Here is a 22,198-nt window from a genome sequence, read left to right as displayed (position 1 = left end):
TGAATTATTCTGTTAATAACTTAAATTTTATTATAATTTTAATTTGAGGTGATTTATTATGATTGATTGTTTGATCTTCTACTACTGTAATATTAAACTCTGTCATTAAAAATTATTTTCTAGTTTTTAGTTCGATTAGCAATAAAAGCGTGTTTTTTTAGTTTTTTAAACTATTATTTATTTTTCATTTTTTAGTCTGCGACAAATTCATAAATTGGGGAATTAATTACTTATTTAGATTTTTCTAGAAAGAACCACTCAGTGGTCTCCGTAGGATCGAGGATCCTGGCGGTCCTAATAAGGATAATGGGAAACTGTTATCAAATTATTGCATTGTCATCGATCCTTGAGACGTGTGCAAAGTTTCAAGATGATCAGACTTTTAGAAACCGATGAAAATTAAGCTCAAAGATTCCGTTACATACATACATACAACCCAAGCTAATAAAAGCGTGATAAAAAGACAGCAGGGACGTAAAGATTCTACCTTCGGAATTTATCCAAAATAAAACACGTCGAGTCCCCAAGATTCTTTAAAATTAGAAAACAGATACTAGGGATCCCAAAAATTGTTTTAACTTCTTTAAAAAGCAAGGGACCTTATAATTGTTTTCAAAACAAAACAACAGGAGTTCCCAAGATTTTTTTTAAATTATAAAAAACACTTTTCGATTTTTTCAAATTTTGCCAAAACAATGGCTACGGGACTACGGAATTCTTTTACATTCTTAAAAAAGACACTAGGGAGGCCAAAATTCCTTAAAGTTTTTAGCAAAAAGCGACAGGGATCCTCCAGATTCTGTTAAATTTCTTAAAAAAGACACTAGGGGCCTCAAAAATTGTTTTAAATTGTTTCAAAAATAAAACATAAAGGGTCTCCAAGACGCTTTTAACTTCTTTTAAAAACTAGGGACCCTATGATTTTGAAGGTAAACAAAGAAAAAAGTTGCTGCCCCGGTGGTTATCGAACCACACGTTTCCCGCTCGCCGGGTGAGAGCTCTGACCACTAGACTACAGAGCGGCTTACCAACCTATTATTGTGCCGCCACAATTTTTTCAATTTTTGTTTAAGAAAACAGTAAGAGTTTCCTGGATTCTTTTAAATTCTTACAAGAAAGACATTAAGATTGTTTTTAATGAAACAACAGGAATCCTCGATATTTATTTGAATTATTGAAAAAGACACCACAGACTTCAAGATTTTTTCAATTTTTTTTGAACACTCACTACGGGTTTCCGATTTTCTTTTAAATTCTTAAAAAAAGACACGAGGGATCCCAAAATTCTTTCAATTTTTCAGAAAACAAAGCGTCGGGAATCCGCTAGATTCTTTTAAATTCTTAAAAAAAAAGACACCAGGGACTCCAAAAATTGGGAGTCATTTAATTCTTAAAAAAATATGCTAGGCGCCCTAAGATTTTTTACAATTTTTTCAAAACAAACACCACGGGTCTCCGAGATTTTATTAAATTCTCAAATTTCTTCGAAACTAAACAACAGGAGTCCTCAAAATTTTCAAAAAATTAGAACGTTAGCCCTCATCTTAAATAAATAATACAACTGTCTGTGCCGTCGAGCTCATGGTTCCCATCTTTTTGGTATAATACTAATTATGATCACTTTGAGAAAAAGATCTGAACTACTAGACTCAAATTTTCAGTTTCTGAAATGTCTGATCGTTTTCGAAAATTACTGAAAAACATTTTTTCGGGATTTCTGCAACAGTTCTCCGTAAACAATCTCGCAAAACCTATTAACACAATTTTCTACTTCCTATATCTTAAATAACTACGTTTTAGTCAAAAATAAAATACCAGCAATCTTTCAAAAATAAAGCAATAGGTATCTTTAAGTTTTTTTTTATATTTTTCAAAAAATACACCAAGGGCCCTTAGGATTCGATCAAACTCTTTCAAGCTCTTCCCAAAATTAGGAAAACCTCCCAAAATTCGTCCAAAAACAAAACACAAAGAATTTCGAAGCTTCTTTCACATTTTTCAAACAAGACACCGATGGCCCTCAAGATGTTATCAGACTTTTTCAAAAATTAAGAAGATATTTTAAAATCTTGAAAAAACAAAACACAAAGGGTTCTGACACCGAAAAACGCGCTTGAAAATTTTGATCGACTTTCCACGCACGTACCCGAACGTTTTGAATCGAAGGCAGCACGAGATTTTGTTTTTACTGTGTGAAAATCCGAAATAAATAGACTTGGACACGGATAAATAAATATTCCGTACGACGATCCAAGTTTTTTCGCCGATCGGCGCTGGTCCTAGTGGCGGTCGAATGTTTATGTTCGCGACTCTAAATTAAATTATATGTAGGTTATTTCGAAGTCGGGATTATTTTTAAATTTTTAAATCAATAGATTGTGTTGGTCCGGTCCAGAAACACCTTCGCAACTCTCCCTCTTGTTCGCTCCCCATTACAAAATTCGTCCTCATTACCGCTAACAACGAGTGATTTGCGAGATGCTCGACATCGGAAAAATTCGTTCCCGTGTTTTTTTTGAGCGACAGAATTAAAATCCCATTCAGTGGCGCTTTTTCCGTCGTCACCAGCTTAGTTGGCTCTCGCGAGAACAAGCCGAAAAACTCTTTGCTGATGTATTTATCAAAGAACCTGTTGGAGAAATTTATTATCGGTTTATGCCAAACCGGCCCGTCCCACACGCTCAAAAAATTGTGCCCCACGATCAATCAAGCGGCTCTAAAACAGCGGGTGCAACCCCCGTAAGACTCTGCTTCCAGAAAGCGATACAAAACCCCTTGACGAAAGTTTGCGGACCGCTGCTCCAAAATAGCGCTCTACTTTCCGCGGCGGCTTGCCAAAGTTTTTTCGCTTTAAGGCGGAAGGCCACCATTTGTACAAGTTTCGCGGCGGTTTTTTATTGTTTGGTCAAGTTAAACGCGCAAGGCCAAGGCCGGTTGCTAGCTGAGATGGTGGTTGCCATCACTAACAGGTCTTTGACCAGGTGGGCGTGTGTGACGATCCGTATACTAATCGCTTAATTTGCCGTCGTCGATGCGCGTTTTTCTCTTTTCTTTCTTTTTTCGGTATTCATCGGTGGTCGATGCCGGCACGTGCTCGGAAAATTAAAGACACGTGAGCTTATGGACGTCTTCGCCGAGAGCTACCTACGACATGGAAAAGCATTACGTCACCTTAGAACTGGTTTGCCGCATATCCAGATCGCGTCCGAGGGATTTTCGCCTCTACTGCTTGGTGCAGATTTGCCGCATGTCGCACTTGGGCGAAGCGAAACATAGTTTAGATTCAGTGCTGATTTGCCGCATGTCCAAGCAGAAATCGATACAGTACCGTTATCCGTTTTTACGTACTTCCTTGCTGTTTTGCTTTTCAGCGTTAGGTTTGGGGTTGGGAAAGAAATCGTATTCAACTTCACGCGCAGAACAATAAGAATAATGTGAAATAAATAAAAAAGAGACTTAACAATTTTGATGAATCTGAAATTAAAAAAAAGCAACTGTAATTTGTGCAACTCTTTTTCTGTTGTTATAAATGTTACAAATATTTTCAAATTATTAGTTTCGAAATTTTACAAATTTAAATTTCAAATAGATTTGTTGTTCGATAAACAAATAATTTAATTTTTTACTAAACAGTAACATTTTATTAACGATATTTCTACATCAATAATCACAAATAATAGATACATTTTTAATTTTTTAAATTAAAATGTTGTAAAAGTAATATGAAAATTAAAATTTCGAAGCAAAATCTGTTTAGGTGGATTTTGCTTCGAAATTTATTACTGGAACGTTTACAAAAATCAGCTTTTGACATAAAATGCTTGCAAATTTGAAACAGAATTGGAATGTTTCTTGACAATCATGCCTAATACATTTTTGACTTGTATCTTTTAAAAAGAATTATTTCCGAATTTATAGCTATTTACAATTTACGACTTACTTCAAGAACAAATTCCGTATTAGAATTTTACCTATAATAACTAAATAGATGTATGTTGTTAACTTATGTAAGGTACCTTACATCGAAACGAGTAATTTGTTTTTTAATATGACATTGCCTTTCTTTATCATTCTATTTGTCTAACAATTATTGTTGTGCAATTATACGCGTGTAAATAAAAATAACTTTACAATAACTTATTTATGGGTAAATTTTTTTACCAATTAATTTAACTGGATGGTTATATGTAATGGTAATAATAGCCGCATAAAATTCACTCACTGTTTAGGTATACCAGATATCAAAAGCTATTAAATCCAAATGTTATTGTTTATTTTTTTTATGTCTCGAGCGCAAGCTAAGGAAGTATTGTAATCAGGTTCATCGGGCGACTGGCTACTTTTATGGCTTCTCAACGTTTCATGACTCCTATAATACGAAAACATAGGTCTCGCGTTTCCAGTTGATAAAACGCTGACCAACATTTGTAATCATCCTCCCCATCATATAACGTCATCTCCAACTTTTACAGCAATAAATGTTATATAAATTTTAAAAAATAACATACTTTTTCATTTGTTGTTTATTGAGATTTTACCCTAAGCATCCAGATTGAATTGAATTACCATAACCCTAATTTCTTGAGATTTTGGAAACAGGACATACTACATACATAAAGAAAGTTAAAAGAATTTGAAGTAATGTATTGATACTCTTTTTACATCAACATACTATTATTTATCAATTAATTGGGCATCGTCCAAAATACTGTTCATAAATTATAAGTGCAGGAAGTTTATGCAAAAACATGCAAATACATTTTTTGCGTATAATAATATGTATTGCTTTATTATTAAGTATCTACTCATTTATAAGAATTATTAAAATTAGTAAAAAAAAGTATTCAAGTCTCTGTCTAGTTTAATACCTTACCTTATTAAAATAATAAGTTTAATCAATTATGTAGTTAGCAAACAATGACGTTTAATTTATACTTAGTAGGGTTCACGGCATGTTTAATTCGGAGTTATAATTTGAGAATATAATTTACCCGTTTATTTATTTTTGTAGTTTAGTAGTACTTCAGCAAATTTAGAAAACTGTATGTTATTTAAAAATACGTGACAAATCACGAGGCCAGGCAATCTAGAGATCTGACTGCTGGTTTGCGCGGGAAATACTGCATACTTTTTAGATAAAAGGAGTCTATGATAAGCGCACGTAGGAGATGAGAGACAGAGAGCTAATATTTAGAGCTAATGTATTGGAAAGAAATAGGACAAGTTTACGTGCGCACACCACAGCCTCCCTTTCTTCTCTAAACAGTTTGGGATCATACCATAGTATCATAAATAATAATTGACAAAGAGTTCGCAAAGGAATCCAACGGAAATATTTATACAATTGTTTACAACTACCAGTACAAATAATTCTTTCATTTTCAACTGAAAAGCGTATAACTATATTAAGTACTAGATATTATGGAGTTAGGGGTAATCAAATAGATTTGGGTTGCAGTCAACATAATTGTCACTGATACATAAGACATGGAAACGAATGATTTATTTCCAAATCCAAATATACTGCATTTACAGTTTTAAACAGTATCACTGCTAATTTTCTCTGGTTGCCCGACAATAGCTACTTGTAGTCAATATCCACGTAATCTAATAAAATACTGGAATCTAATTGTTTGAGACAACAACCTATTTTTACCCGAGTGTTCTTTATCAGTTTGAATATTTTATATAAAAAAATTACATATTAAGCTGCAATTTTAGTAGGACTGCAGCGAGTCAATGAGCCGCCTTTACTCCGCCAATGCAAAGAAAATATCATTTTATTATCCTTTGTAAAAATAGTTCCTTTCTGTAAAACACATTTAAATTTGGTACTCCGTATTTCGTTCACAATTCACCATTTAACAATGGAAATTAACAATGCAATATTTGGATTCTACAGTTTTTAGGAAAAATGAATGACTGCAATGAGTTTTATCAAATATAGATTTTATATAAAAATAAAGAAAAATAAGTCTCTTTATTTTAAAAATATTTAGAAAAAATCGAATCAAAACATCAATAACTTAACATTCATTGTTCGTTATACTTGGTTAACTACTTCACCACGAGATTTCTAATATCGTTTCAATTTTTCATTTATTTCACATTATGAGTCCTTGCCGTATTTCTTGTTCTGCGCGTGAAGTTGATTAAGAAATCTTAATCTTAATTATCTCTGAAAAATGTATCTATTATTATCTGTAATTATTGATGTGGAAATATCATTTCCACAAATACGAATATAGGTATGCAGCATTATGAATTTTGTTGACTAAAATTTTAGAGAAAATAAGTTCAATCATTTCCGAGAAATCATTAAATAAAAATGTTACTGTTAAGTAAAAAATTAAATTATTTGTTTAACGAGCAACAAATCTATTTGAAATTTAAATTTGTAAAATTTCGAATCTAATAATTTGAAACTCAATCTTTCTTAAAAAAAAAATCGAAAATATTTGTAACATCTATAACAACAGAAAAAGAGTTGCACAAATTACAGTTGTTTTTTTTTAAATTTCAGATTCATCAAAATTGTGAAGTCTCTTTTTTATTTATTTCACATTATTCTTATTGTTCTGCGCGTGAAGTTGAATACGATTTCTTTCCCAACCCCAAACCTAACGCTGAAAAGCAAAACAGCAAGGAAGTACGTAAAAACGGATAACGGTACTGTATCGATTTCTGCTTGGACATGCGGCAAATCAGCACTGAATCTAAACTATGTTTCGCTTCGCCCAAGTGCGACATGCGGCAAATCTGCACCAAGCAGTAGAGGCGAAAATCCCTCGGACGCGATTTGGATATGCGGCAAACCAGTTCTAAGGTGACGATTAGTAGTGAGCGTAAGCGGGCAGCTTGCCAGGAATCCCGTATTTTGATTAGATCATGAAAATAAACACATGTTTGCATGTTCAATGGATACCGTGAAATGTACAAATTACTCGACTTGGAACCGAAGGAATTCTGTACTACTTATATTACGATTTATTTTGACGATTTGGAGGGGCCGGCTTTGTCTGCCAGGAGTCGCGGGTCTGATTGGGATTTTTTGATTAGGTAGTTGGTGAGTAATATTCGTGACATTTATTGCGAGAATTATGTGTGGGCTAAGCGGTACAAAATGATAGTTATTGTTCCACTTTATTTGTGATAAATTGGACAGAAAGGCGACAGTTACAAGTGACACAAAATTTCGGATACTTGTTGGCTCATTTCGTCTATTAACTTTTTTCAAGGTCCCGAATCTTTTGTGCTTTTTGACATCAAATTTTTGATGATCTATGACAACTAACGTGTTTGGCAAACATACAAGCCTTTGCATATTTCAATCACTTTGATACTTAGCTTCGAAAACATCAAAATGAAAACGTCAACACCTTATTTGTCCTGTTTTTCAGTTAGAATGGACGGAACTGAATACAGATTTTCTACATTTTATTCATTTCAATGGAATTCAACGGAAAATGCATCCATTTAGTTCACTTTCTAAACAGACAGAAATTGACAAGCCATGTATTTTATCAAACGGTCTTATATTGTAAGCTAACTACCGCAACGTTTCAAGGAATTTTACAAAGATAGAAAGCATAGTTTAAATGAGGAGAAACCACAGCTTGCATGCATATTACAAGGAGGTCAACAAGGTTACTAATCTTCAAAAGAATTGTGTTTCGAAGAGCTCTCGATGCACAAAATCAGGAACCAAATTTTTGACACACATTTAAAGAATTTAATTTAATATTTATAGCAACGCAATCTTTTGCACATATTTTTGTAACCAGAAAAATGTTCAGATAAGAGCCATCTAAATTCAAAATAAAAAAATTGTTTCTCTTTCTCTACAAATAATCGTCGCTTGAAATTCTGTCTCCAAAGGTTCAATTAAGTTTTTCACAGAAGGACGTTCTCCGCTTCAAACACGGAAACTAAAAAAATTAATACATACATACATATTTTATTAAAAGGATGTTTCCAGGATTTTAGAGTGCTCCTCCAAATTCTTTAGGTTCTACTTGCAATATAAAAAACCTAGCAACGAATTTATGAACGTAAATTGAAATAAATTTAGCTTCTTAAATTTACATAAAATGAAACATATAATTAAATACCTACACAGCAGAAGTTCATTGGTGGAATTTAAACAATTTATTAAATGTTGTAAATACCCTAGGAAACCTACACCTACAGAAAAAGCTGCAGTGGGAGTCTGTTTGATATATTAAATTTGACTTGTCCTTTGAGCGCCCTATTTATTTTCCATCTTGAAACTAGTTTGTAAGGACACTCAGTTATATGATAAAATTATTTAGTGAGACTTCTCGCACGGACAGGAAATTAGGAAGTCGCACATTAAAAAAAACGAATTCCCGAATCTGCTGAAAATGTCCGACAAGTTATGGATAATAATTCCATGGATGGATCAAACTATTCTGGAAATCGGGAATCTTCCAGAGGCGCTAGTCGCAGTGGTCACCAGAGCGCCGGCGGCCGAATCCAAATTTTAGATACTTTCAAACGCGCTGATCAAGAAACTTCCCGAAATTCTTTCAAACTACTTCAAAAACAAAACACAATGAATCCCCGAGACTCTTTCAAGCTACTTCGAAAACCAGACACAAGGAGTCCCCGAAATTCTTTCAATCTACTTCAAGGAGTTCTTGAGATTCTTTAAGCTACTTCAAAAACCAGATATAAGGGGTCTTCGAGATTCTTTCAAACTACTTCAAAACAAGACACAAGGAGTCCCCGAGATTCTAATAAATTGCTTCAAAGACAATACCCAGAAAGATCCCCGAGAGTTACTTCAAAAACAAGACCGTCAGGGGTCCTAGAGATTCTTTCAAATTACTTCAAAAACAAGAAAAGTTTATAACATTCTTTCAAACTACTTCAAAACAAGACACAAGGAGTCCTGAGATTCTAATAAATTGTTTCAAAGACAATACCCAGAAAGATCCCCGAGAATTACTTCAAAAACAAGACCGTCAGGGGTCCTAGAGATTCTTTCAAATTACTTCCAAAACAAGATAAGGGATCCCGAGATTTTTTCAAACTACTCCAAAAACAAAACAGAAGGAGTCCCCGAGATTCTTTCAAACTACTTCACAAACAAAACACATGGAATACCCGACATTTTTTCAAGCTACTTCAAAAACAAAACACAAGGAATCCCCGACATTCTTTCAAGCTACGTCAAAAACCAGACACAAGAAGTCCCCGAGATTCTTTCAAACTACTTCAAAAATAAAACACAAGGCGTCCCCGAGATTTTTTAAGCTACTTCAAAAACCAGATACAAGGGGTCCCCGAGATTCTTAACTACTTCAAAACAAAACATCCTGAGTCCCCAAGATTCTAATGAATTGCTTCAAAAACCATACACAGAAATGTCCCCGAGATTCTTTCGAATTACTTCAAAAATAAAACGCACAGGGTTTTCGAGATTATTTTAAATTACTTCAAAAACAAGACCCACAAGGAGTCCCCGAGATTTTTTCAAGCTACTTCAAACACAAGATAAGAGATCCCCAGGATTCTTTAAACTACGTCACAAACGAAACAAATGGGGTACCGGAGATTCTTTTAAACTATTTCCAAAAAAAAACACAAGGGGTCCCTGAGATTCTTTCAAATTACTTCAAAAATCAGACAAGTGATCCCCTAATTCTTTCAAACTACGTAAAAACAAAACACAAGGAGTCCTCAAGGTTCTAATAAACTGCTTCAAAAACAATACGCAGAAAGATCCACTAGATTCTTTCGAATTACTTCAAGAATAAAACTCAAAGGGGCTTCCGAGATTCTTTCAAATTACTTCAAAAACAAAACATAAAAGATCCCCGAGATTCTTTCACACTACTTCAAAAACATAACACAAGGGGATTCTAAGATAATTTCAAGTTACTTCAAAAAGAAAGACCGACCGGGAGTCCTCGAGATTCTTTAAAATTACTTCAAAAACCAGACAGAAGGCCCCTCGATTCATTGAAACTACTTCAAATACAAAACACAAGGAGTCCCCGAGATTCTAATAAACTGCTTCAAAAACTAGACAGAGAAATATTGGCGAGATACTTTCGAATTACTTCAAAAACAAAACTTTCGAATTACTTTAAAAACAAAACGCACGGGGTTTCCGAAATTCCTTAAAATTACTTCAAAAACATAACACAAGCAGATTCTGAGATTATTTCAAGTTACTTCAAAAACAAAAACTGAAGAGGGGGGGTCCTTGAGATTCTTTAAAATTACATTAAAAACAAGACAGGAAACCCCGAGGCGCTTTAAAACTACTTCAGATACAAAACACAAAGAGTCCCCGAGATTCTAATAAACTGCTGCAAAAGCACAAAGGGTCCCCGAAATTCTTTCACATTACTTTAAAAACAAGAAAAATGATTCCCTGAAATTCTTTGAAACTACTTCAAAAACAAAACAAAGAGGTTGCCGAGATTCTTTCAGACTATTTCAGAAACCAGACACAGAAATATCGGCGAGATTCTTTCGAATTACTTCAAAAACAAAACATCAGAAATCACCCATATTCTTTCAAACTACTTCAAAAACATTACACAAGGGGGCTCCGAAATTACATATTTCAAGTTACTTCAAAAACAAAGACCGACGTGAGGTCCTCGAGATTCTTTAAAATTACTTCAAAAACAAGGCAGGGAACACCGAGATTCTTTCAAACTACTTCAAATAGGTACAAAATACAAGGGATCTCCGAGATTGTTTCGAACTGCTTCAAAAACAAAGCACAAAGGGTCCCCGAGATTCTTTCAAATTACTTCAAAAACAGGAAAAAGGATGCCCGAGATTCTTTCAAACTACTTCAAAAACAAAACACAAGGAATCCCCGAGATTCTAATAAACTTTTTCAAAAACCATACACAGAAATATCGGCGAGATTCTTTCGAATTACTTCAAAAACAAAACACAAGAAATCCCCGAGATTCTTTCAAACTACTTCAAAAACATGACACAAGGGGGCTCCAAGATTATTTTAAGTTACTTCAGAAACAAAGACCGACGAGGGGTCCTCTCGAGATTTTTTAAAATTACTTCTAAAACAAGGCAGAGAACACCGGGATTCTTTCAAACTACTGCAAAAACAAAACACAATGAGTCCCCGAGATTCTAATAAACTGCTTCAAAAACCATACACAGGAATATCGGCGAGATTCTTTCGAATTACTTCAAAAACAAAATGCACGGGGTCGCTGAGATTCTTTCAGACTATTTCAGAAACCAGGCACAAGAGGTCCCCGAGCTTCTCTCAAATTACTTCAAAGGCAAAACAAAGAATTCCTGAGATTCGTAATTTTATATACTTTAAATGAAGTAAAATTTCGGCTTCGGTATAAAATTTTCCCGCGGTGGTTCACCAGTTCCCAACCGCCTCTGAATACATCTTTAAAAAGGGATGTAATGTTGTTTCCCTACAAAATGCAGGCGTTTCAAGAACTTAAATCACCTGATAATGAAAAGAGAATGATTTATTGTTAACTAGTTCTTCTCGATAAAACATTGTTGACTGATGAAGGCTGGTTTCTTCTATCAGAGTATGTAAAACTGAGGTTGTGGAGTCCAGAAAAGCTTCCTTGTTTTTAAGAAACGCCGGTAAACAAGCCTACAAAAGTTGAAGTTTCGTTACAGCTTCGAGATGTCAGAATATGCTGCAGGAAATTATTGACCAGCTTGATCCTAAAGATTTGCAGAATATGGATATTTTCAGCATGATGGCGCAGGAGCTCATCAGTTGCCACACAGACCATACCACACGTCATTCACCCCATCTGACACCTTTAGATAATTTCTTGTTCCCGAGTTGAAAAACACTATTTTTAAACAATCAAAACAATCGAAGACCTAATAGTGAGAATCATACAAGTCATTTTAAACCCGAAAACGATTTAATTCCAGTTCACATAACATAACCTAGCTTTCTAAGTTCAGCCACAGACAGCCCGATAGAAAAGCAATTCACTTTTCATTTTTGTATAAAACGAACGACAAATTCTCTTGCCTTGCCAATAAAAAATTACAATTACCCAACTCGAAACGAAAAAATAAAACAAAAAAATGAACACGTTGCGTCAAGCTCGAGGCAATTTCTGATGAAATGTTACAAAATTCATCCTTTCATAATGCAAAGAGCAACCCTACGAAAAAACTAACAATGTTTTATAAAGAATCCGAAACTCGGCAATTTTATTTGGAGGTATTTTTACATACTCTAAACTTTTGTAGAGCCTGTAGGTACAAAAAACCATCTTTGCAGACTTTTAGGATTATTATCAAACGAAACAGCAACTAAATCAAATTTTGTCGCTTTTTATCGAAACAATTTTTTTTTTATTATTTCAACTGCGACGAGCAAAAAATTAAAACCGGTGAAAATCCCGTTTGGTGAATATTCTCATTTTTACGAACTTCGTTCCATATTGATATAAAAATATTCTCCCATTGGAACCATTACGCTAAAGTGGAGTCATTTTCTTTAAAGGTCCCGAAACTGCACTAAATATGATGAAGGTGCCTAAATAATGCTTATCTTTTCATTTCTGACAGATATGTGTATCAGATAAACTAAACATGTGACGTCTTTGCAAGAGAGCACAGGCTTTTCTGTAAGTGGTATAAATGTGAAACACTGCAGTCATGATAAATGCGCTGTCGATTTCAGTGTTACATAGTCAGTTGCGCACAGTTAAACATTTATTGTGGGCCGCGAAAAACTCCAACTGCATTGCAAATAAACCGCATCAGACGCATATTCCGGTCTGCCAAAGCATACTTTGTTGTTTTAGATTGTGTGTGGTCGCCGATTTTATCGATTCGAGAATTTGGGTTAATTGGCGCTAGTTAAATGCAACTGGTTCTCACCTCCATGCATTCGGACCTCTGCCGCCATAATTGCACCAAAACGCCATAACCCTCTCTGAAATATCACGTGCTATAAATAACGATTTGTCATTAAATATTCCAATTTTAACCCGACACGTGAAACGAACAAATTGACTTAAATTTGCATAAACCGACACTGCAACGCGTAGAAATAAACCAGTGTTATCCACCTCTGTATTCCTATATGGCAGGTTGCAGTACCTGTTAGCAAGTTCCAAAAATGCAAAACCGGCCATACTTTAAATTCTTTATTTGAGCGTAGACACCGAGAATAGTCCGGTCGTAACAATAAAATTCTAACATCCTTTCAAATTTTTAAAATCCACTTACAAGTTTTTCCGCGATTAATAAGCACAAAGTTTGGAGCTTGTTATCTATAAACCAGATAAGAGCATTATGTATACGCAAAATCGGGACGTTTGAAAACGACAGCTTATTACTCCGTAATCCCTCAAGTTCCGGCATCGTGTAGAACCGACATGTTGACATTGTCATCCGCGGCTCCTTTCATCACATCTGCATAAGGTCGACTTCATCTAATTTCGTATGGATATAATTCGTTTTGGGATCCCGTAAGCTTACCAGATCCTTTAGCATTAGAGCTTCCGCGAAAACGGAAACAAAGCATCATGAATTTCTTATTTCTCAATTTCTGTAACATCCTAAGCAAATCCACTTGTGCAACAAGGACGTTGGTTCCGTTCGGTCGCTGTTTTTTTTTTTCTCGCTCGACATAAATCTCGCTTTTCGGGATGTAATTCAGGAAATATGTGGTTGCGGTGCAGCGGCTCGTAAATCGCCGATAGATAAATTGATCCGAGTGTTTATTTATAAGGATGGTGCTTAATGCCACATTAAATGTATAAGACCACGATATGTTCGCTCTTTAATAGCTCGTTAAAATCTGGTCTATTTATTGTTAGCAGCTGATCGGAGTCATGTTCTGAGAGTCCTTCGCTTTAAATTTGTTGTTAGAAGCTAAATCTTGTCTTTCAAAACTAGCTTTCTAGGTCTGGCTCCATTATTACAAATTTCGCCGAACTTCTGAGAAGCGGAAGAGAAGACTAGTTTTATACAACAAGTCAAGCATTAATTAAACTTTCATTGTTCCCAGTGTTATTTTAATTAATCTCGTCTAAACTTAACGCGCGACATGTAGCAACTCGGCAGAAAAAGGTTTACTTCGTTGAATAGTATTTCGTGTAAAGTTTCGGTGTCCTAAACAATACAATTAAACTTGAAAATACTAAGACTGTCAAAAGCGCTTGTTCCAGCGGTGAAGTTTTTAACGATATTACGAAACCAGACGCTTTTAGCTTCGTTTGCCGGATAAGGCACGACATAAAAGTGATTATGGTACGCTGAAGTAATTCTTTCACGGGAAATATCTATCTCTTGGGGTGCTTAAATTGGTACCTGGGTTTTTAAAAACATATGATTATGTGTTGTCTTCAGATTTATATCTATAAACGAGCATGACAAACTATTTGTCTTGCGAGACCAGTCCAAGACAGCTCGACAGTTTCCTTTTAGAAAAGAAATAACCATAAGTCTCCTTTATGGTCTTAATCATCCGAGTATACTGTTAAACCAAGCGTTTAATTTTACGGCAATGAGTGTTGGTTCGGGGAGGAACTTTGATGTTCTTTCCAAGTTAATTTAAATACTGCTTCAAATGGGAAGTTCACCCGTTCGATACAGCAAAAAAAGAAAACTACCTAATAAAATCAATAGGAAAGATTGACGAAAAGTTGTGCCGTGAAAGTAAATGGAAAAAAACTGTTCTCGTTTTGGATCGATAAGGAGTTCAAGACAAGTTTAACCAACTGAATTTACCCTTTTTGTTTCGTGACTAAGCAAGAGGAATATTGAAGGACAAGATAAATATATAATTTCTCTGATTTGCAAATCGTGTTGTTTGCGAAGAAAATAATGATGACAACGAATACATAATAACAAAAAAAAACCCAAGAGAAATGTCACTGAATTTATGTCACTTCAGTCGAAGAATCAAATTTATGACTTATTCCAACAGCAACAACAACATATTTTGCTGGTTGGTGAGGTATTAGTTTTTATGTCATGTTTTCATTGTTTCCCTGAGGCTGGGTGCCTAAGGGTGGATGATATTTGTAGGAAAACTAATTTATTTTCTTCTGCTTTCGCTTTTGAATTCGTAGATATCGCAAGTTAATAAAGCAACGTCTAGAGTTCAGATACTGCAATTTTGTTTCATGTACCTATGAAGGTTCACGACACTCAAAGCCCTCTCCTTTAAACGTATGTTCAGTTTAACCCGAGCAACATTATTATGTTTTATTTTCTAACATCTTCGGAAACTATTGAAAAATAAAAAAAAATGCAACAACCAGCAACTGTATGATCATTTTTTTAATTTTACATAGAACTCCACAACTAAAATATTAACGTGTTCTATGAGCCTACTGGTGAGATATTACACATTTGTTAAAAAATTCTTTGACGCAGTCTAACAGAACTCGTTTAGGGCTAAAGTTTATGAAAAAGTAAGTTTCGCGTTTTCGTGTCTTTTTTTAGACCCACGTGCAGAAGTCGTACACCAATAAGAAACGATTTTGAATATTTCGAAAATTCCAAAAATTCTAAAGACTGAAGATTCCGAAGATTTTAAACATTTTTAAATTCCAAAGGTTCCAGAGATTCCAGAAATGCCAGGGGTTCCGAATATTACGAAAATCTAAAGACTCCAGAATTTAGTTAAAATTCTATGAAATTTCAGAAATTCTACAGGTTCTAAAGGTTCTGAATATTCTGGATAATTCGAAGACTGAAGATCCAAAAATTCAGAAGCATTTGAAAATTTCGAAGGTTCCGTAATTATAATAAAAATTCCAAAAATTTCGAAGGTTTCAAAAGTTCGCGAGATTTCAGAAATTCCGAAGATTCCGAATATTCCGGGACTCTAGAGATACCAAAAATTCTATAGATTCTGAACATTTCGAAAACTGAAAATTCCAAAAATCTTAAAAGTGTGAAGATTCCGATGATTCTGAAGAGAATAAACATTTCAAAGATTTCAAAGATTCCAAAGGTTCCAGAGATTCCACAGATTCTGAAGATTTTGAATATTTCGAAGAGCGAAGATACTAAAAATTTTAAAGACTGAAGATTTCGAGCACTGTGAAGATTGTAAACATTTTAAAATTCCAAAAATTGCACAGATGCCAGAAATTCCAAAGATGCCGGAAATTGTGAGAATCTAGAGATTCTAGAAATTTTAAAGATGACGAAGATTCTTGAATATTTTAGATATTCGAAGACTGAAGATTCCAAAAATTCTCAAAAATTTTAAGATTTCGAAGATTCTGTAAATTATAGAAATTCCAAAGATTTCGAATATTCCGAGACTCTAGAGAATCCAAGAATTCTGTAGGATATTTCGAAGAAAAAAAAAACGCCAAAAGTTCTTGAAACTTTGAAAATTCCGAAGTTTCTGAAGATAATAAACGTTCCAAAGATTTCAAATTCCAAATATTCTGAATATTCCGAGACCAGAGACTCCAGAGATTCTAAAGATTTTGAAAACTACCGATTGCAAACAATTCTAGCATTCTAAAATTTTCAAGATTCTAAAACCTGTAAAGTTTCTGAAGATTCCAAAAATTTTAAAGATTGAAGATTTCGAGGATTATGAAGATTTTAAAGATTTTAATATTCCAAAGATTCCATACATTCCAGAAATTCCAAAGATGTCGAATAATATCTAGAGATTCCAGAAATTTTAAAAATGCTGAATATTCTGGAGATTGATTCTGAAGATTCTGAATATTCTGAAGACTATAAAGATTCTGAATATCTTAGATATCTTGAAGACTGAAGATTCCAAAAATTCTCAAAAATTTGAAAATTTCGAAGATTCTATAAATGATAGAAATTCCGAAGATTTCGAATATTCCGAGACTTTAGAGATTGCATGAATTCTGTAGACTCTGAATATTTCGAAGAATGAAAATGCCAAAATTTTTGAAAACTTTGAAAAATTTCGGAAGTTTCGAAGATAATAATAAACTTTCCAAATATTTCAAAGTTTTCAAAGATGCCAGAAATTCTACAAATTCCAAATATTCTGAATATTCCGGGACTAGAAACTTCATGAATTCTAAAGATTCTGAATGTTTCGAAGACTGCAGAATTCAAAGATTCTGAAAACTGCCGATTCCAATGAATTGATTCTAAAAATTTTCAAGATTCTAAAACCTGTAGTTTCTGAAAATTCCAAAAACCTTAAACACTGAAGATCTCGGGCATTGTGAAGATTTTAAAGATTTTGATATTCCAAAGGTTCCACAGTTACAGAAATTCCAAAAATGCCGGGTATTGTGAGAATCTAGAGATTCCAGAAATTTTAAAAATGCTGAAGATTCTGAATATTTTGGAGACTATAAAGATTCTGAATATTTTAGATATTCGAAAATTGAAGATTCCAAAAATTCTCAAAAATTTTAAGATTTCGAAGGTTCTGTAAATTACAGAAATTCCAAAGATTTCGAATATTCCGAGACTCTAGAGATTCCAAGAATTCTGAAGACTCCGAATTTAAAACCTTGAAAATTTCGAAGGTTATGAAGATAATAAACGTTCCAAAGATTTCAAAGGTTCGAGAGATTCTACAAATTCCAAAGATTCTGAATATTCCGGGACTAGAGACTCCTGAAATTTTAAAAATTCATTGAAAGATTCTGAAAACTGCCGATTCTAATGAATTGATTCTAAAAATTTTCAAGATTCTAAAACCTCTAAAGTTTCTGAAGATTCCAAAAATTGTTAAAACTGAAGATTCCGAAGATTCTGGAGATAATAACCGTTCCAAAGATTTCAAAGATTCCAAAAGTTGCAGAGATTCTGCAAAATCCAAATATTCCGAATATTCCAACATTAGAGATTCCAGAGATTGTAAAAATTATTAAGATTCTGCAGATTTCAAGGATTGTGCAGTTTGTAAAGATTTCAATGATTTTAAAATTCCAAAGATTCCACAGATTCCAGAAATTACAAAGATGCCGGATATTCTGAGAGTCTAGAGATTCCAGAAATTCTAAAGGTGCTCAAGATTCTTGAGATTCTAAAGATTCTGAATATTCTGGACACTACAAAGATCCTGAATATTTTATATATTTCGAAGACTGAAAATTCCAGAAATTCTCAAGAATATGAAAATTTCGAAGATTCTGTAAATTATAGAAATTCCAAAAATTCAGAGACTAGAGATTCCAAGAATTCTGTACACTCTGAATATTTCGAAGAATAAAAATGGCAAAAGTTGTTAAAACTTTGAGAATTCCGAAGATCCTGAGGATAGTAAACGTTCCAAAGATTTCAAAGCATCCAGAGACTCTACAATTTCCAAATATTCTAAATATTCCGGGACTAGTGTCTGAAACCTGTAAAGTTTCTGAAGATTCCAAAAATTTTAAAGACTGAAGATTTCGAGGATTATGAAGATATTTAAAGATTTTAATATTCCAAAGATTCCATACATTCCAGAAATTCCAAAGATGTCGAATAATATTCTGAGAATCTAGAGATTCCAGAAATTTTAAAAATGCTGAAGATTCTGGAGATTGATTCTGAAGATTCTGAATATTTTAAAGACTACAGATTTCGAGCATTATGAAGATTTTAAAAATTTTAATATTCCAAAGATTCCAGAAATTTTAAAGATGCTGAAGATTCTGAATATTTTAGATATTTCGAAAACTGAAGATTCCAAAAACACTCAAGAATTTGAAGATTTCAAAGATTCTGCAAATTATGAAATTCCAAAGATTCCGAATATGTGAGACTCTTAAGATTCCAAGATTTCTGTAGACTCTGAATATTTCGAAGGATGAAAATCCCAAAAGTTCTTAAAACTTTGAAATTTCCGAAGATTCTGTAGATAACAAACGTTCCAAAGATTTCAAAGTTTTCAAAAGTGCCAGAGATTCTACAAGTTCCAAATATTCTAAATATTTTGGGACCAGAAACTCCAGAGATTCTAAAGACACTGAATGTTCCGAAGACTGAATAAATTCGAAGGATTCCAAGGATTTTCAGGATTCTAAAAACTCTGAAGTTTCTGATGTTTCTGAGGTTTATAAGAATTCTGAAGATTCTAAAGAATCTAAAAATTATAAAGACGCTGCAAATTCCAAAGATTCTAGAAGTTCTAAAAATCCCGAAATTTCGAATATTCCAAATATTCTAAAAATTTTTAACGTTTTGAATCGTCAGACTTCTGGAAATTGTGAAACTTTTGGAGGTTCTGAATACTTCAAAAACTGAAGATTTTTTTCCAGTGTTGCCGCCTCCCCAGGATCCGAAGCAGCCCCGTCTATTGAGCAGACGCCGCTAGGGAAGTATTTTCTAGATGTTGCAATTTGAACAAGATCAGATAACCGACAAAACACACATTTAATTGTCCTGATGCATAAATAAATTAAAATAATATTCCGTTTTTCAAAAATTCGTTCGAGCGAGCAAGATGACTATAAAAATTTTTATGCAAATTTCTCCAGACCTCATCTTTAAATATAGCGGTGTTGCGAACTCGTACAAATATGGTCGTGTTTTTACATATAAATGCAAATATGTATGTTGAAATCTTTTGACAGGAAGTTCGTATTTTACATTATTTTTCACTTCAAAAAAAAAATCTGAACCTGAAAAAATATGTAGGGTGTCAAGCTTTAAAAATGTAAGAATGGTGCGAACATTTCAAAAGGAACAGCCTGTATATTTGAAAATACTTCAACGGTATTTGGGGTCGACGCAGTTTTCGAGCATCTTTAAGGAGCTTTCAAACTTTCAACAACACTCAGAAAATAAAAAACCCAGGAAAATCGATAGACGTTAATTATTTAAAACGATAAACCACAACAAAAAAGGTTTGAGAAAGTCTGCTTGGTAGACGGAATTTTCAAGTCGTTAAAGTACGAAGTGTACCTATGTTCCAAACTTAGTACGTAAATCCGATTCATAAAGCTCCTCAGAATAAATATTAGCTGAGGTATTCAGACCACAATTTGCCAGAAAGCACTAGTCACCAGAAATGTTTCAATGTTATATTCATTATTTCTAAAAGACAGAAAAAGCTCTCGTCGAACATTTATGACTCATCCTTTGTGAGTAATATTGTTTTGCATGTTGCTTTTATCCTCTGACATTTTTAAAACGTGATAAATAATTTCATAAAATCCAGATATTTTTAAATTTTAATGCAAACATAATTAAATAAGTATTTAGAATTTTGTATCCAGTGTTTAATTCTCAGACGTCAGAAGAAATAAATTTAAGATAACATAAGTTAATAATTCATACCCTGTACTACGATTTTAAAAAATTCAAAATTATGTAAATGCAATTTCTCGGGGTTAATTTTTTACGCCCTATAAAAAAATTCATAAATCTTCCGCCCGCGTTCGCCAGCAATAAACTTAAAAAACAGCAATAATTCTTGGTCCGCCCGTTTTGACCAAACTCCGATAAGACATTCAAAATTAAATTACGACCTCCGATAAAACACGAACTGCTGTCAATAAATCCTGATAAATCATGAATACCTGGCCTTCAAACTCGATTAAGCAAGTCCATAAAGAAAATCGCCGATTACCCCAGTTTATTCTCCTCCCATTTTCCACTTTCCATTACAACCTTTACTTCACTTTTATGTCCGCATTGAAAGTTCGCTCTTTATGTGCTAGGCAAAACGACTTTCATAAACCGAAAAATTAATAACCCGCCCCGCGCTTTATTTGTTACTTAATAACCCCAATTTTTTTTTCATTTTCGTACAAGAACTCGCAAAATCCGGATTCGGAGGAACACCCCTTAATTAGAGGAGCCAGCTAACCACGGCACGGAAGTCTCAGTTCCATAATCAACGGCAAAAGACGTTAAATGGTAGAGTAAATAAACATATACATGCAGGAAATATTGGGGCACTTAACCACTTTTTGCGAACGAACGAAAACGTTTTAATACCTAATTACGGGTAGGTAGTAGGAAGTAATTACCATCTTGCTTGAGTTGGTATTTCTCGGTAATCACGACGATAATGACACGAACGAACGTAGCCAACATAATACGGCTTATTACTTTGTGAAGACCGACAAAGAATTAAAAGCGGCTTACCTTGGCGAAATCTATCTTCAGAGTGCAGCATCCCGAGTAGATGTCTGCTCCGTTTAGTGTCTCTTTGGCTCTTACGGCCGATTCTACACTATCGAATGTGTGGAAAGTTAAGGAAAGTTCGCTTTCTAGCGACGCTAATTAGTGCAGGAAAGAATGAATTGGATACAGGCAGCCCGAGCACGAAGGAAACGAGATTTTCTTATAGCCAAAGGGTGCTATTATAACCTTAATAACTAAATCGTAGCAAACATCCGCTCCCATTTCAGGAACGACTATATTTAGAAACGAGAACTGTGTTAAAGTCTGCACCGACCCGAAATGACAGTGCACCAGGAGCAGGTAGAATCCCGCCTTAAAATTTTGGTATGAAACTTTAGGCGCTCTGTATTTCCTGCACTATTTGCATCTGGTGACTCAGATTTTATTAAATCTCGATTTAACAAAATCTGAGTGACTATTTTTGGACCCGAAATTAAAACGCAATCAAGGATATTCCACCATGGCCTGCACTCCGTTCTTCTTGAAGATGACGATCCGCAAAACCTGGCCACTTGCTTGACAGATCGTGTGTAGAACATCCTGAAAAGAAACAAACACCATATAAATAAGCACTCAATTACCTTCAAATTATAAATAAACCGACTTTATTATAAATATATCTCAAAGGTAAGTGTCTGTTAATGAGGGAGCGGTATCATAAACGTAACAGTATCGCTTACATAAAGTTATCACATCTTGGAAGTGTTTATCATATCAGTTATTCCTGGATAATAAAAAAAAGAACGAAATAAACACTGGTGTAGTGTTACACAAGAGATTATGATAATATGAGACTTTTATGTTGTTACAATGTTATACAAGTACTTACTAAGCCGGTACTTAAACGTCTAATAAAACCGCTGATAATTCCAACCAAGCTAAGATACGTAATTTTTCAGGTAATGAAACGAGAAACTTGGAATTACATAAGTAGAAATACGCCAGTTTTTCAAATGAACCGGTCCTAATGTAACAAGGTCTACGAGGCCGCCTAATTCAACTGTCTAGCACAAACTCCGGGACAATTTACTTTCTTCAGATATAACAACGCTGGTGCCTGTACGAGTCAAAATTATACATTTTAAACACATCGTCT

The 22,198-nt window shown here is 34.1% G+C and overlaps 1 protein-coding gene across 4 annotated transcripts in view; it reads right to left on the bottom strand.

Moving 5' to 3' along the window:
• Positions 1-22,198, bottom strand: part of LOC135127769 (heterogeneous nuclear ribonucleoprotein L) — a 390,771-nt gene that overhangs the window by 310,567 nt on the left and 58,006 nt on the right. For all 4 annotated transcript variants that reach the window (XM_064054374.1, XM_064054376.1, XM_064054375.1 and 1 more), the window contains 2 exons: positions 21,557-21,642; positions 21,064-21,160 (listed from right to left, as the gene is read on the bottom strand). In XM_064054374.1, coding sequence (XP_063910444.1) covers positions 21,064-21,160; positions 21,557-21,642 — 183 coding nt within the window. The remainder of the gene's footprint in view (positions 1-21,063; positions 21,161-21,556; positions 21,643-22,198) is intronic.

Source organism: Zophobas morio, unplaced genomic scaffold (assembly GCF_036711695.1).
Source record: "Zophobas morio isolate AGI-343-1 ecotype UQ-CSIRO unplaced genomic scaffold, CSIRO_AGI_Zmor_V1 ptg000012l, whole genome shotgun sequence".
Classification (NCBI taxonomy): Eukaryota; Metazoa; Arthropoda; class Insecta; order Coleoptera; family Tenebrionidae; genus Zophobas; species Zophobas morio.
The sequence above is the reverse complement of the archived record's forward strand: the minus strand, read 5'-3'. Positions and strand labels throughout refer to the sequence as shown.